Source organism: Microtus ochrogaster, linkage group LG1 (genome assembly GCF_000317375.1).
Source record: "Microtus ochrogaster isolate Prairie Vole_2 linkage group LG1, MicOch1.0, whole genome shotgun sequence".
Taxonomy (NCBI): Eukaryota; Metazoa; Chordata; class Mammalia; order Rodentia; family Cricetidae; genus Microtus; species Microtus ochrogaster.
Window position 1 is genome coordinate 5,921,844 of NC_022027.1, and position 14,949 is coordinate 5,936,792.

A 14,949-nucleotide genomic window follows, 5' to 3' on the forward strand; every position below is an offset into this window, starting at 1 on the left:
CTTGTTGGAGGATGTGTGTCACTGTGGGGGGCTTTGAGGTCTCCTATGTCAAGCTAGGCCTAGTTCAGTTCACTTCCTGTTTCCTGTGGATCAAGATGTAGGGCTCTCAGCTCCTTCCCCAGCACCATGTCTGTCTGCCAGGACAATAATGGACTAAACCTCTGAACTGTAAGCCAGCCCCAATTGATGTTTTCCTTTATAAGAGTTGCTGTAGTCATGGTGTCTCTTTACAGCAATAGAAACCCTAAGACATATGTATAGAAAAAATCAGTAAATGAGCCTGACTTTGTTCTTAACTTTTAAAAAATTCACTAACATTTCAAGTGATTAAAGGACATATAACCTTAATAAAAGGAACATGATATATGCTACTTCACGCCTCTAAATCCTTTGACTTCACACAGTTTCTTGTCCTCAAAGTCAAACTCAACCTGTCATTATAAGCAAAATGAAAAGAATCACATGAAGGTATTTGTGACACCCAGACAAGGGGTTCCTGGAGGACACAGAACCACAGGTTAGAGGTCTTGGCTCAGCATAAGTAAACTTGGCTTCTTTTCTTTCCTAATTAACCAGATAGAAGACCTTGGAAACTTAAAATAATTGTTATTAGTTCTTTAAGAATTTTGTACATGTATTTTGATTGTATCTACTTTCCCCTTCCCCATCCACCCAAATTTGTGTCCTTTGATTTTTTCCCCCACCAATCGAGCCTAATTTGTGCTACTCAAATAATCTTGGATATGTGGTCACCCACTGGAGCACGGTTGACTTACCAGGGGCTACACTCTTAAAACAAACCTGATTCCTTCTTTCCAGTGGCTAACAGCCGCCAACCATAGAGAAAGTGGTAGACTCTCATGTTCAGTCCCCCTCCCCACATTAGGCTTTCTGCCTGGCTGAGGCCTGCACAGGTCCGGTGCCTGCTGTCACAACCCCTGGGAGTTCATGCGTGTCGCTGCCCTGCTGTGTCCAGAAGACACCATGTCTGACCCATCCGATCCCTCTGTCCCCTCTTCCACAGTGATGCTTAAGCCTGGGGTGTATTTAACATGTTCCGCTTAGGACTGAGAAGTCTTCAGTCTCTTATTTTCTGTGCCTTGCCTGGTTGTGGATCTCTGTGTTTGTCACCATCTATTGCAAATAGAAGCTTCTCCGATGAGATGCTAGAGATGTGTTAATGTATGGGTATGATAATAAAATACTTTGGAAAAATTAATTAGCCTCCATAAATCTTAGTTTTCTCACTTGTAAGATGAATACAAAAGTACAAGTGAAATATCAGAAATCAAATGATATGGACATGGTAACATAGAAGCCCGTCCACAGTGCTTTCATTACTTGTCTTGCAGCTGTGACGAAATAATTGATTCAAGCAACTTCAGGAAGGGAGGGTTTGTTTCTGCTCACAGTCACCCGGGACATGGTCCATCATGGCGGGGAAGGTAGTGGCAGGAAGGTAGCAGAAGGTCACAGTGCATCCAAAGTCAGGAAGCAGGAAGCCTAAATGCTCATTCTCAGCTCTCTATTTAGTCCAGGGCCCCAGTTACCCACTGTTAGGAGAGTTGTTCCAGCTCAGTTAACCTGATCCAGTTTCTCCCAGGCACAACCAGCGGCTCAAGATCACATCTAGTTGACAACATTAACCATTGCTATCCTACCCCTCATCAACTGACATTCAAACCAACCCCTTTTAAGCCATAATCTTCTCCCTGCAAGGCTCATGGCCTTCTATACACGATGGATTCAGCTCCACATCCAAAGTCCCCGCCACAGTCTTTCACAGTGCCCACAGTGCTGGAAGGCGCAAAGGCTGGCTTTCGCAGAGTCCAGTTATCTTTCAACAGGGAACTCCTGTACAATGTTTTCTTGCTTCTCACATGCAAAGGCACTGTGTGAACACTCCCACTCCATAGAGCACAGCAAGGGAAGAGTGAGCCACAGGAGACTAACACCCAGCAGGGAAAGAGCGGATACGGAAGCTCCATGCCTGACATCTGGGGCTTGTGCTAGAATTGAGTTCTAAAAGTCATGGACAGCTCCACCCTCCAGCTCCATTGCCTGAGCACACGTATTCACCCTTGTGAGCCTGAAGCTATCTTCAGTAGATGTCCCATGGTTGTGATAGCTCCAATAGACTGTGGTTTCCATGGTAACTGATACCTCAGCTTCACACAGTGGCCTTCTCTGGGCCTCCTTGCGGAAATGCATGGCGTGATCCTGAACTCAGTGTTTCTCTCAAAGACTTAATGACTAGCTCAAACTTCCATTTTTCATACTTGACAAAACAGTACTCTGCACACGACACTGCTAAATTCTGTGCCGACAGGAGATGGGCGCTGGCTTCTTTGGACCACAGTTGTAGCGGTTTCTCTATTCTGACTCTTGAACAACTGTCCCCCAGCATCTGCTTCCAAGAACAGGAAAGCCCTCAGATGCCTTAAAGGTGCAGGCTCTACAGTTTCAAGTGAATTTGCCTTTGCACAGTTGGAGCCTCTCATGGGTGGAGTCTTGCCCTCAGGGCTAGCGGGGGCACATTCTCGCTTACAGTTTCCGCCTCCTTTTCAGCACACATCTTGGCAGCAACTTTAAACTTGCTTAAGGTCTTTTTCTCATCAAGATGCACGTTTTTTATTCTCTCTATTCCATCCATTCCTCTTTTCCACTGATCTGGAAAAGGGTGGAGAGCAATAATCATAGCACAGCCCGATGCTCTGCTGCCCTGAAGTCTGCTTCGTCAGACAGATGTTCATGACTCCAGGATTCGGCTTCCTACAGGGCACAGGTGGGTGCACCCAGATCCATTATGAGAGCATCATACAAACGGCCTAGAATCCGGGTCCCAATGGAATTCTTGTTCTGGCGATGGTGTCAGCACTCAGGAGGCAGAGGCAGGCAGATCTCTGAGTTGAGGCCAGCCTGGTCTACAAAACGGGTTCCAGGACAGCCAGGGCTACACAGAGAAACTCTGTTTTGAAAGACCTAAAAACAAAATTAAAAACAAACAAACAAAAAGAACCCTTGTTCCTGTGTGAAGCCCCATGAGCTGAGGCTCCACTGTCAATGCTTCTCTTAGCAGCCTGTGTTCCAAGCTCCAACCACAAGGACATTGTAGGCTCCGCTAACAATACTCAGTGGCTTCTCTAGTACCACGTTACAAACTCTTCTTCCATATTCCTCCGCAAAATTCAGTTCCAAAGACCCCACAACCACTTGGTCAGGTTCATCACAGCAATCACCTCACTCCTCAGGACCAGTGTTCTATCTTAGTGACTCGTCTCTCCACCTTGACGAACCACTCGACACAAGCAGCTTCGAGCAGGAAGGCTTGTTCTTGCTTGCTGTGCCAGGGAGACCGTCCTTGGGCAGAGAGGGACTTGCTCACCTCTCCTTTGTATTGGGTCCGAGACCACAGTCTATGGAAGGTGCTGCCCAGACCTAGAGCAGGTCTTCCCATTTCAGCCAGCCTGGTCCAGATAACCCCTCACTGGCATGCCCCAAGACTCATCTCCTGGCTGATTCTAGATCCTGCCAAACTGGCAACATTCACCACTTTGGAAAGAATGAGTATGCCTAAGCCTATACTCATACCTGGTGTATGGAAGGACAGAGGGCCTCACGTGCCTACATGGACAAGTGTTGCTATAATAGGGCTCGTTCAGGTGTCGTCACTAAAAGTGGTTTCCATTAGGAATGTTTTACATAAAAAGAATAATTGGGGGTCTTATAATGCTTCCTTAATAAAGATCTTTGCTATAATTTTTCATTGAGAGTTGTAGCAATAGAAACTATAAGGCAGGGCCGGAGAGATGGCTCGGTGGTTAAAAGCACTAGATGCTCTTCCAGACAATCCAGGTTCAATTCCCAGCTGCTACTAACTGTCTGGAACGCCAGACAGTGTCCAAGGGGTCTGACACCCTCACACAGACGTACATGCAGGCAAAACACCAATGCACGTGATATGAAAGTAAGTTAATTTAAAAAGAAATGATAAAACATAACTTAACAAACTAAAAATACTTTTATCAACATAAGCAAATTAGAATGGGTAAATTTTATTCAGTTTATTTTTAATGGAAAAAAATCAGTTAACAAACACTAGCAGAGACACGCATTTTTCCTGAGTTAAAAAAAAAGTTAAAAGAAATCTATTGTGTTCGTTTACAGTAACAAGCCCCACGGCTACCTAAAAGAGAATTTCTATTGCCTTTGTCAATGATGAGGCAATGAGGAATTTGTCATTTTCTCAGTATTATTGGATTTCAGTGAACTCTGCCCTGGGGCCGTGAAATCCATCATGGCAATTCACACAGTCTACCCAGCTCCCCACCTGTGGAAGTAGCCAGGACTCTAGAAGGAAACAGATGAATGAGATGAAACAGGGGGAATAAAATGGACAAAGAACTCACAAGTAAAGCTGGGTTTCCCTCTAGTGCATAGCATTTTTGTGATATTTCAAAACAAAATTTGGTCTCGATCTTTGCTCAAATGGAGATGACATGAGAGAGAATGTGCGTGAGTCACACAGCTACATCTAAGATTACACCGCATAAGCATTCCCGCTCATTTAATTTAGCCATTCTGATCAGTTCTAAAAACAAGCAGACCAGTGCTCTCTCACAAGAGGGGAAGATACCACAATGTTGATTCCAATAAAATAAATAAAAGGATTCCAATCAGTGAACTCATCTTCACCTAGGGAATTTCTTCCACTCTTAGTTTGGCTGTATGTCTACCAGTGATTTCACTCCCGTTTGCATGACACTAACTTACTAAACTACCGCTGATTTAGCCAAACACTGACTGAATAAGTTAATTGAAACACAAAGGCTGAAAGAGATGGCAGAAGGGACACCATGTAGGGACAAGGCCGAGGCCAGAGAGGAAAGCTGCCATTTCAGTAAAAAGGGGAATGCAGCTGGAGCCAGGAGTAGGCCCTTTGTGTTTCCATCTGCTTTTAAAGGTATAGTAACCTTTTCCCGTCAAGTGTTGTACACCCGAGGAAGGAGCGATAGCTTATGGGTACTGGTCTCACATCCTTGTGATGTCTTCAAAGAACAAGTCTCCAAAGGGGCAAACAAGCACGCAGCAGACTTCAGATGAAGAGTGGAGCCTGACACAGGGCACGCAGAGGCACAGTATTTGCCTGACGAATCTTGCCACCCTGTCTATCCTGACTACCCTGGAGAGCAAGGCTAGGAAAGCTGGCTAACAGGGGACGCTCACCTACACTATTTGGACTTCATGCGATGCTACTTTAAACTTTGTTTGACATTTCCAGCTGCTGAGATGAATTACTGAGAAATTGTAGAGAGGAGGCTGGAGACATGCTCAGGACTTAGAGCATGCGTTGCTCTTGCAGAGGACCTGGGTCTGTGTCCCAGCACCCATGAAGTGGTTCACAACTATCTGTAACTCTAGTTCCAGGGGATCTGATGACCTCTCCTGAACTCCAGACAAGGATGTGATACACATACATACAGACAGACAAAACAGTAAAGGAATAAAAATTATGAAAATACTACTTAATACAGTGTTGAAATTACATTATACATGGCTCTGACAGGATTTAAAGGGCTGGGCCTGAAAAATGGAGGAGAGGTGGGAGTCGTGTTGGAGTTATTTTAAAGAAAAGCATAAACACAGAGGAACTGCTGACCGCTTCAGCTAGAAGGGAGCCGAGGGGAAGAAGGGGGAATAAGAAGTGACCTCAAGGCAGAACCAAAAAGAATCTTCTGAATGGTCATCAGGAGGTGTGATGCGGAGGCCTTAAAGCAAAGACACAATGTTCTTGTAGGGTTTGTGCTCTGTGCAAAGGGCTTGGTGCAGCCCCCTCAGCCCAGACAGGATGCTAATGATGGACAAAACGGGGCTGCTGACCCCTCGTGGACCTAGCCTTATGAGTTCCTTTATGGAGCTTACTAATCAGAGAGTGGAGCGGGAAAAGGAAACCAAGATTGGAGCCTGCTGAGAGGGCTGTACCATCACCACTAGCTTGGAGCTGACCAGCCAGTGAGGAGTTCTGGGATGCTTCCAAGGGGAAGCTGCAAGAGTGGTAGCCATTAGTATTATAATTTCAGGTCAATTTAAGGACTCATTAAGGAAAACATAAATTAAGAAAGATACGCACCTGTCCATCGGAGTCAAAAGCCAGGCACGCAACGCCGTGTGTATGGACATCTTTCAGAATGGACACCGTCTGGACACTATAGGAATCCCATATGCATATATATGGCTCCTTCCCAACTTGGCCGGTTGCAATCAGAGTTTTATCTGGGTGTAAGGCAAGGCTGAAAAAGAAAAAGGCCTCTTTTCATATTTTCTAACTGAACAAAAGTTCATATATACTGATTGTCTTTAACCCCAGTTTGTTTCTTATCCTAAATCATTAAGCCAGATGATTTCAGAAGGAAGAGTCTGTCGATTCCCAAAGGAATCAGCTGCCTGATTATTATAAATTAAAATACTCAGTTTTGGCAAGGATAAGAGTAGTAAAACATGATGGGAATTTTATTCAATTTTACCTACTTATTTACCTTGAAAATCAACATCAATCATGCTCATAAATCTCTAACAACATATTTCATATAGCCCTATCATTGGGTTAAGTAATATTTACTTACTGGTTTTCAAAATATTATTAAGTATTCAACCTAGATTTTGACTTTAATTTAAAAATGCCGCTGCTAAGAGAAAGTTCGCTTTTCCATTAATTGGCAGGCTTGCAGATCCGCAAGACAGCGCTCGTTAGGACTTCAGAGCACAGAAAGGCCACGAGGTCGGTCCTGTCAGCGTCCACAGAAAGGCCACGAGGTCAGTCCTGTCAGCGTCTGTTGTCATGAAGTATGCATTTGAAATGAGATCTTCTCTGTTACATAAGCCTTGGGGACATCAAGGGAACTGCAGATTGTTAAGCCTGTGGTTTGTGAAACACTTTCCCTCTGTAGTGCTAGTAAAATAAAATTTCATCAAATACCAAGTCCCACCTCAAGGAATCTACAGCAGCCAAGAGAAGAAGTCAAGAGAGTTGAGATGGAAAAGTCAGTGTGCTCAACACGATGTGTAAAGATGCGTACCTTCCCAAAGACAGGTGTTGGGAATCTAAAAAAATGACAAAACCAAACATTGTACTTTACCAGTCTTGAAAATTCGCCCCTGTTGAGCCAGCACCAACAGGTGGAGTCAGGCAGGTCCCCCGGGGGTTGTGTGGAGGAGGGCTTGAGGAAGACATTCCTCCACAGGGCTCTCCACACAAGCCCTGACGGGCAGGTACACACAGGTTCTTAATACACAAAATAAGTAAATCTGACTTAAAGTGAGTTTGACGTGTAACAAGTACTTCCTTTAAAACATATCTTCAGGGACTGGCAAGAAGGCTTTGAGGGTGAAAGTGCTCCCTCCAGTGCCGGAAACCTGCCCTCAGGCTTAGAAGCCACCCCCAGTGAGAGGAGAAAAGTAATCCCACCAGCTGTCCTCTGGCACGCGTGGACTCACACACATACATGAATGAATGAATGAATGAATGAATGAATGAATGAAAATACGGCTACAAATATGACAGATATAAATGTAAATAATGTTATTTTAAAATATATATCCTCAAGAATCTTTATAATGAAGTAATAAAAAGACGACACGTGTGGAAGAGAATCTCCTAACGCGCGTGTTCGGGTGCTGAAAACCTTCTAAGGTTATAGAACACTTCGGCTCTCCAAGTCAGCTGAAAGAGGATTTTGAACAGTCTAAAGGGGAACCTTCCAATCACAGTTTTGTTAGAATGTATCTGTCGCTGATATTTAACAGTGTGTGCATGTGTTCATTTGCTTTCTGTTGCCAGAAAAGATCATCCAATTATAAAAAGAAATGATATACTTTGCCTCGGGTTTATTAGTTACAGTCTTCGATCAGTCGGCCCTGTATTACGGTGGGAGCAAAAAAGCTCATTATCACTGTTGGGAAGCGGAAGTGAAGAAGGAGGCAGGGCCACCTTAGCTCCATCCAGGCTGTTTGCCCCAGTGGCTTCGAGACCACCCTGCGGCTTCCACTTTGTAGAAGCTCCACTAGCACACAGCTTGGAGAGCAGGCCTTCGCCCCACAGAAGACCCAAGCATGGAGACAGACGCCCTAGAAGCTGCCAAAAGAGTGCACAGTTCCGCATTTGTCCCGTTAATGACAGGCATGGCAGCAGTCTGCGGAACTCCCCTCTGTGACACTATAGCACAGGTCAGTAATTCACCCACTAAAACTTCAGGGCTTTGATATGTCAAGTACAGAGCAACAGACACACAAATAGAAAGAACGGGAAGAAGGGAGGACGGGAGGACTGGAGGAAGGAAAGAAATCAGTGCTGTGTTTCAAGGAGCCCCTGAAGGGGAGTGACAGCCAGTCTACACAGTGACAGAAAGATGGAAGAATGAGTCCCCATCCGCCCAAGACTCTGGAGGACTACCTGGCTTTAGAAGGTCAGGTGTAAGAGGGCATTTGTTGTGAAAAGACAGTCTTCAAAGCTGACTGACAAGGGTAGGGAATGATGTGAGTCCAGCAGGCAGGGGCAGCTCAGGAAAGGTTGTGAGGAGATCAGGACGTTAGGTGACAGCAGAACCTTCCACAGTGATGGAGCGGAAGCGGGGAGATGAGAGGCTTTTATGAGGACAGACATGGTTTTAACTCCTCTAAATTTTAGTGAGAGTCCCCAGGTTAGTGCCATGGTGGAAACCTACCAGTTGTAAAGAAAATAGTTTAGTCAGATGGTGAATGAGTGGAGGTTTTCTTCATTCTTCTCCATAGTTTCTGGGCTATCATCTGGCAGAGGAAGCATTCTAGAAATGCTTGCTGGAGAGGCTGATTAACGATGCCAACAATCCTCCTGCCACAATGTCTCTGCCCTCTCCAGAGTCAAGATGTTCTACTTAGAGACTGGAAAGGGAAGAGGAAGGGCAGTTTGCCCCCAGATGGCCAGAGACACCCCGAGAGACCTGACTCACTTGCTGTGGCCATGACCTCCATTTTAAATGACTGAGACAGCTGGCAGATTCTTGGGATTCTAGAGGCCATCATGGCTTAGTTATGACTGTCCCCAGAGGCTGGTGTTGAAGGAATGGTCCCCAGTACATCAGGCTTTGGGAAGTACGCTGTGAGGGCTTTGACTTAATCAATGGATCAAACCATCGATGAGTTCAGAGTTGGAGAGCATCAGTGGGAAGCGGTTCCAGGAACCAGGGCGTGGGGCGACTGGAGGAAGGAGGTTACTGCTGCATGTCCCCTCTCCGGTCTTTCCCCTCTCCTTCCCAGTCACCACAAAATGTGTGCCTGTACTCCACAACACCCTTTGCCCTGATGACCTCCCTCACCACAAGCCCAGACTGATGGGGCCTAGAAAGCTTGGACTGACATCTTTGAAATTGCAAGTCAAAATAAGTCTTCCCCCTTTGCTTCCTCAGCTGGTGTGGGACCATCACAAACAAAACAAAAGAGAAGACTAGAAACGCCTCATGAGAATTTATCGGTCTACATTGTGCGGTCGCTCCCACACTCCCCCATTTGAATGTGCGGTGCCTTCAGCCCAGGGCTTACTGTCCTCAGTGATCCTGTTATAACCACACATTTTCTATATTGATGTCAAAGTTCTCATCGGGATTGCTTTTCTTATCAATATTCTTTTATGCTTTTCTTGAAACTCACTCTTCCCAGCCCATGACACTCATTTTTCCAGGTTTCTTCTTTACTGCTTGAGTACAACAAAGTTAGCTATTTCTCCTTTTCTAAGCCCTGAGTCTCTGTCTTCCTTCTCCAGCTTGCATGCAACATGCTCTTGTAGACTGAGAGCAGGGGCTGGGGTTGTAGCTCAATGGTCGCGTGGTTGCCTAGCTAGTTCAATCCCCAGCACTAAGAACAAACAAGCAAAGGAAGAGAATAGCGAGAAGACGCATCTCTGTAGCGGAACATTTGCCAAGCACGCTAAGAGACAACCTAGATCCAATCCCACAGCACCAAAAGGAAAACTAGGGGCAACTGCACAATTGGGACAAAAGACATTTACTTCATTACCGGGAACTTCCTCACTGGCTTCCCTGAAGCTTTACTTCTTTCACCTGGGCAAGAAATTGACAACCTCCATGCATCCCTCAGGGCACAGGCAAGTGGTACTTACATTTATCTTAAATTTGTCCGTATTCATTCGATAGCACTTTGAACTTTTCATAACGTTAAAAAAAAACTTCATGAATTTCAACAACTGGACTATCATAATGTGTGACCTCGGCATGCTGTCTAGGTTTAGGCTACCACGGACGTCTAGTCCCCCTTCCCCACACCTCTCAATCTATGAATTCAAGAACCCCAATCATAACCCTCTTAATGGCTGTGAGGAACCCAGACTCAATGGGTCTACCTACAGCACAACTCCTGCACCCAAGGCTTGGGGAACATCTCAGAAGCGGGGCAGAAAGCTCAGGAGAACCGGAGGCCCGGGAAGTCTGCCGCGAGACTGGGTCTCCCAGAAACGGCTGCCTAAACAAGACCTGCCCAGTAGCAGTATCAACAGATACACTAAGGCAGAAGGTGGGAAACTCCATGGGGTCAGACCCCCTAACGAAGCAGGTCACTAATGACTGATGAGGGAGGGTTAGCCTTTCCCAAGGATGAGCTCCCTCTCTGCTTATCCAATAAAAAAATCAACTCATAAATTACAAAAATGGATTCAGCAGGCTGTATTTATATATGTGTATGTGTGTCTGACTGTGTCTATCTGTATAAAATAATAGAAATTGAAAAATATCCACCAATTTGAGAGGAATTTGGATGCAGAACATGGGAGAAGAAACAAGAGAGATTAGATGTAGGAAAGGAATGTAATATAACTTATTTAAAACATATTTTAAAATATACCTTTCTAAATATAAAAATATATTTTAAAATAAATAATAAATAAAATAATTTTAAAAGAATCATTTTCAACAGGATCTTCCTTCCTAATCCCAGAGTATCTTAACCTCAGTTCAGAAGCAATTTAAACAATAGGTATATTTCTATGACTCGATTTTCTTTCTTTCTTTCAATTTTTAAAACAATCTTTTTATTTTACATAACAATTCCAGTTCCTGCTCCCTCCCCTACTCCCGCTTCCCCATCTTCCCCCACTCAGCCATGGGAGGGTGAGTCTTATGGTGAGTCAACAAAGTTTGTCAGCTCACTTGAGGCAGGACCAAGGCCCTCCCTACTGTATCTAGGCTGAGCAAGGTATCCTTCCATAGGGAATGGGCTCCAAAGAGCCAATTCATGTGCTAGGGATAAATCCTGGCTCCACTGCCAGTGGCCCCACAAACTGATCAAGCCACACAACCATCACCCACATTCAGAGGACCTAGTTTGGTCCTATGCAGGCAGGTGGCTGTCAGTCTGGAGTGGGTGAGCTTCCACTAGCTCCTGTCAGCTGTCTCTCTGTGAGTTTCCCAATCATGGTCTTGACCCCTTTGCTCATATTATTTCTCCTCCCTCTCTACGACTGGACTCTGGGAGCTCAGTGCTCAGCTGCAGATCTCTGCATCTGCTTCCATCAGTTGCTAGATGAAGGTTCTCTGATGACAATTAAGGTAGTCATCAATCTGAATACAGACACAGGCCAGCTATCAAATCCGGCCCTTTATACATCGTAATGACTCAGGCACTCCAGGCCTAACTAGCCACTACACTGTCAGGTCTAAAACACAACCAGCAGATTAGACACGGCTCTCCGTGTCTAGTGTAATGATTGACCACGATGGACGGCGTTGCCGTCTGAGCTTCCTCATGTGAGATAAGGCTTCATGTGGTAAGGGTAAGGGGAGATGGGGAGAAAGGATCCCAGCAGGAAGTGTTTCAAGCCAGGGATTGTCTTCTCACTTGCCACGGCACGGCTGGATTCGCCCTGGGATGAGAAGCGCCCCGCTCTCTCCTGCATTTCAAGTCTCTCTGACAGCTCAGGGTCCATAAAACCTCTTTGCTGTCCTAAGAAAACTTGGACCTCTTCGCTAATCTTGCAAAACATATCAATGGCCATGCCATAATATTAGAACATTTTAAATTGACTCTGTTATCAGAAGTGTTTATCACATGAAAGTGCCATTCCACACCCACACAAAACAGTCTGGTGTCATTCTGGTTTTCATTCCCTGCTTGGTTTATTGTTTCTTGCAAAAAAAAAAAAAAGAATCAAGCTTTAAGAGACCGATTTTCTCTGTGTGTATATAAACTGAATTCCCCTGGGAAAGCCCATCTTCTGTTACCATAGCAACAGAAAGCACTGCAGAGCAGACTTCCACAAACCTATCCAGGAGGAGAAATTGATTTGTTTCTGTAGCAGACCAAGAGGGCAGAAGTCTATCTTCGTGATGCCAGGCAGCCTCATAACAATTTCCAAATATGTTGAGGAGAGAAATGAGAATTAACAGGGTCACAGAGAAGCCTTGTTTATGGGGTTGGACAGAGCCCCGTAATTAGCGCTAACCATCCTTGATCCTCCGGTGTAAAAGAGTGACAATCATTTAAAAATAAATAGTTCGAGTACTTGTTCTGAAGGCAGCAATTAAAAAGTGTTCCTGAGTCTGACGTACTTTTGAAACCTCGTTTCACTGTGACGGAGGCTGCCTGGCACTTTTCTCAGCGACGCCCGATGCTGGTTTCTTTCCTAATGGTCTCACCAGGAAAGCATGGCAGCTGTCTCCCTCCCACTCCTGAAGCTAAGCCTGAGCGAGGCTTCCCAGCGAGCAGGCAGGCAGATCAAGGTCACTGGGCTGGAACACTGCAGCGTTCAGTGGGGAGCCACCCAGGCCCAGCGGAGGAGTGTCTACAAGACGCAAAACACAAAGGCAGCTTGATTCAACACCATGACCCAAATGAGCGAAGCTTTGCCCAGGAAAAGTGTGCTCTGATGTCAGCCCCAGATGTGTGTCTGGCACAGGGTACTACACTGCCATTGCAGGACAGTGACCTCTTCCACCATGGAGAAAGGCTCACCTTCCAGGGAGGCCTGGATGGGCGATGAGAGTGACTATGAGAACCCATCCCATTTCTTGACCTGCACTGCATGGAGGATAAGTGCTCCATTCCATGAGAATACGTTAAAAATAAATATAACACACTCTGAGCATTGCCATACCTATATTCATATCCATAATAGCATGAAGCTATGTTTTAGGAACACCATCGTTGATAATAAGGGGCAATGGCCCTGGATCGGAGAGTTCAGGAGCTTAGCTGAAGCCAGATTCGACAGGCTAGCACAGAGGTTCTTAACCTGTGAGCCACAACCCTATGGAGGGTCGGTCGCCCGAGACCATTAGAAAGCACAGATATTTACATTACAATTCATAACAGTAACAAAATTACAGTTATGAAGTTGCAGAGAAAGTAATTTGACGGTTTTGGGGGTCACCACAACATGAGGAACTGTATTAAAGGGTCACGGCGTTAGGAAGGTTGAGAACCACTGGACTGGCAAGAATTGACAGTTAAGTTTTAACAACTTTGAGAGACAGTTATTAAGCAGCAACTGTTAGAAATCCCTATTAACATGATTAAATAAACCATATTGAAACAAAGGTACTCTGCTAAAACCTCCCAAGTGTCTTCTGTCCTGACTGCATGGCAGAGAGAGCAAGGAAGGTTGTGGGCTGTGCATCTCTTCCCAGATCTACTTCACTGTCACACTGGTGGCTTACAGTCAGAAATGGCAGGCGGGTGCGCATGACAGAAATAAACAAGCACTGGAAATCACGCCTTCGTGGATTGCTTTGGTAATTAAAACAATGGGGACCGTGGAAGCACTGCTGTAGTTGATCAAGAAGATAGCTTACATCATTAGCAAATGACTAAAGCTCCCAAATACATCTTGTTTCATCAACAGTAAATGGATTACGAACTAACATTCATATTAGAGCTACATCTGTCATCGCTATGAGTGTGTGTGTGCATATGTGCGGGAGTGCGTGCGTGCATGTGTGTGTGTGTGCGTGTGTGTGTAACCAGGATAGAACCCAAGACCTTGCACATGCTAAGCAAGCTTATGGCCACTAAACTACAAGTCCAGTCCAAGACTTTTCTGAATAAAGTATTGATCCCGTATCTAATTTTGATAAATCATGGTTCAATGGCAACCACAGATTGACCGCAAGGACACAAGTCCAGCAGCAACCAATGAGAGCCCTCTCTGAGGACTGATTTGCTATACTGGATGTATAATAGACTGTTAGATATCTTATTACTTACAACGTGTGTGCCATAGACACATCCATCAGTAGAGCGTCTGTGGAATGGTGGGTGTGAGCAGGCTTTCTCTCTCGGAGTGCTGCCTGTCCCACAGTAGCCGTTCCGACACGCTTAGGTAAGGACTTTTACATGCACGTCCCTAGCCTTTTCTTCAAGACGATCTCCTGAACATGAACGTGCATGGAAATCTGATTTGCAGCCAAACTAACGGCAAAGATTAGGCTCGAACGTGGGGTATAAAGTCAAAGTCCCCTACGTTTTTCATACAAGCAGCATAGCTCTTGAGCAAAAGCAACTTCAGCAAATATTCTGTTCCTGCAGATTTCATAGGCTCTGCTTCAGGGTCTCTGTTGTTTGGATTGGTTATTTTTTAAATAAAGTGTTTCAATCTTTGAATATGCCAGGCTTTAGAGAGAGACTCTTACCCTCAATTATATCAGTTTTTTATATAACCTGAGTTATAAAAGATTGAAACAAAAACACTGTAAGCAGTCCCTTGCTGAGTCATGACCTGTAAATTACTCCACTCTGTGCCTCAGTTTCCTTTCTATAACATGGGAATAGCATTATCCACTTCAAAGAAGGAATGCCAAGTCCTAGAGCATTGCAAAAAGCAGTGCCTAAAGCAACACAGCAACGGGGCTCTATCAACCGGCCACACGCAGTAGACACACTTGTCACCTACCTGTGGCTCTATCAACTGGC

The 14,949-nt window shown here is 45.1% G+C and overlaps 1 protein-coding gene across 3 annotated transcripts in view; it reads right to left on the reverse strand.

Annotated features, from left to right (window-relative positions):
- Eml6 (echinoderm microtubule associated protein like 6) overlaps positions 1-14,949 on the reverse strand; it is a 263,304-nt gene that overhangs the window by 147,865 nt on the left and 100,490 nt on the right. For all 3 annotated transcript variants that reach the window (XM_026785058.1, XM_026785057.1, XM_026785056.1), the window contains exon 3: positions 6,131-6,290. In XM_026785058.1, the coding sequence (XP_026640859.1) occupies positions 6,131-6,290 (160 nt within the window). The remainder of the gene's footprint in view (positions 1-6,130; positions 6,291-14,949) is intronic.